General features: G+C 36.6%; 1 protein-coding gene across 1 annotated transcript; it reads right to left on the reverse strand.

Annotated features, from left to right (window-relative positions):
• Positions 1–8: 8 nt before the first annotated feature.
• LOC109593148 (uncharacterized) lies at positions 9–1,272 on the reverse strand. Its single transcript, XM_020008366.1, has 2 exons — positions 1,119–1,272; positions 9–1,068 (listed from the first exon to the last, which is right to left on the reverse strand). Exons 1-2 carry the CDS (start codon positions 1,210–1,212, stop codon positions 59–61), a joined length of 1,104 nt encoding a protein of 367 aa, XP_019863925.1. The 5' UTR covers positions 1,213–1,272; the 3' UTR covers positions 9–58.
• Between the last annotated feature and the right edge of the window lie 52 nt (positions 1,273–1,324).

The raw sequence follows: 1,324 nt of genomic DNA on the forward strand, positions 1-1,324 counted from the left end.
TTTAAATATTTTTTGAAAGCAAAACTAAATGTCTGATAGCAGCAATAAAAATAAATGTTTATAGTGCAGTTGCTGTCATGTCTTCATATATTTCCTCTTCTTCATTCAAAGGATCAGGTACATCTCCTACTATTTGTGGAGGAGGTGGAAGAGGACTAGTAACATCAGCATATGCGGTTGGTCTATCCATTGTAGCAGTATTTATCATAGTGTATGACCTGGGGTGAGGATTGCTAGTGGCAACATTACGATATTGATTTAAGTGCGAGTACGAAATAGTGTTGGACTTCATTGAAGGAGGAGGAGGATTAACTGATGCCATTTCAGTATACATTTCTTGAGGACTCTCTGAAGTTCGTGAATCAATAGCAGCTGGATTAGTAATGCCGTATGGAACCCTCTTCATTTCTGTGGTAGTAGAAGTGATTTGAATGCTCTCCATTTGACCAGTTTTCTTGCCACACCTGTACATAATAATTGCAGCAATGATGCTGATAATAGTAATAACAATTACAATAACAACAAAGAGTCCACCAATGATAGAACTATTGATACTGTCACTGCTAGCTTGTGTAGATACTGCATCAGTCGGTTGAACAGTCACATACACTGTACTACCAGTAATGCTTCTTGTGGGTTGAACAGTCACATATACTGTACTTGCTGGCTGTTGAACAGTGAAAAATAATGTACTTGTGGTGGTTGTAATAGATACTGATGGAGTACAGTAATTAGTGGCTGCATCAGAATACTGAGAATACGTACTGGACTGAGAATACGTACTGGACTGAGAATACGTACTGGACTGAGAATACATACTGGACTGAGAATACGTACCGGTATTGCTAGCTAAAGAAGGTATTGGAGATTCACTAGACATTGTAATGTTTAATGTAGCAGGAGAAATGGAGACAAGGAGATCATCATCATCAAAAGGAAGCAAGAGAGCAGTAATATTAGTAGGATTTATCAAGTTGAGCTCAGTTGCAAGCTGTGTAGCATTAAATATAATGGTGTAACTATCAATGCTACTCTGAAACTCCAAAGTACTGTTTATTGATGAATGATCTGCCACAAAAAATTGAGCAATATAAATTATACTGATTAAAAATAATTACCTTGTGAATTCTTTATTTGCATATTAATGCTAGCAATATACCCCGGTTTGAAGATACCACTGTAAACACCAATGCCAATACTTATCTGTTCCATCCCCTCACTTATCACTCCACCTGTAAATCCAATAGTCAAATCTATGAGGAAATATTGATATGCATTAGTGTCAAATGTTGGAAAACAGATCAAGCAATATTATAGTTTGAAA

This window comes from Amphimedon queenslandica, unplaced genomic scaffold, assembly GCF_000090795.2.
Source record: "Amphimedon queenslandica unplaced genomic scaffold, v1.1 AMPQUscaffold_2682_Cont25316, whole genome shotgun sequence".
Lineage (NCBI taxonomy): Eukaryota > Metazoa > Porifera > Demospongiae > Haplosclerida > Niphatidae > Amphimedon > Amphimedon queenslandica.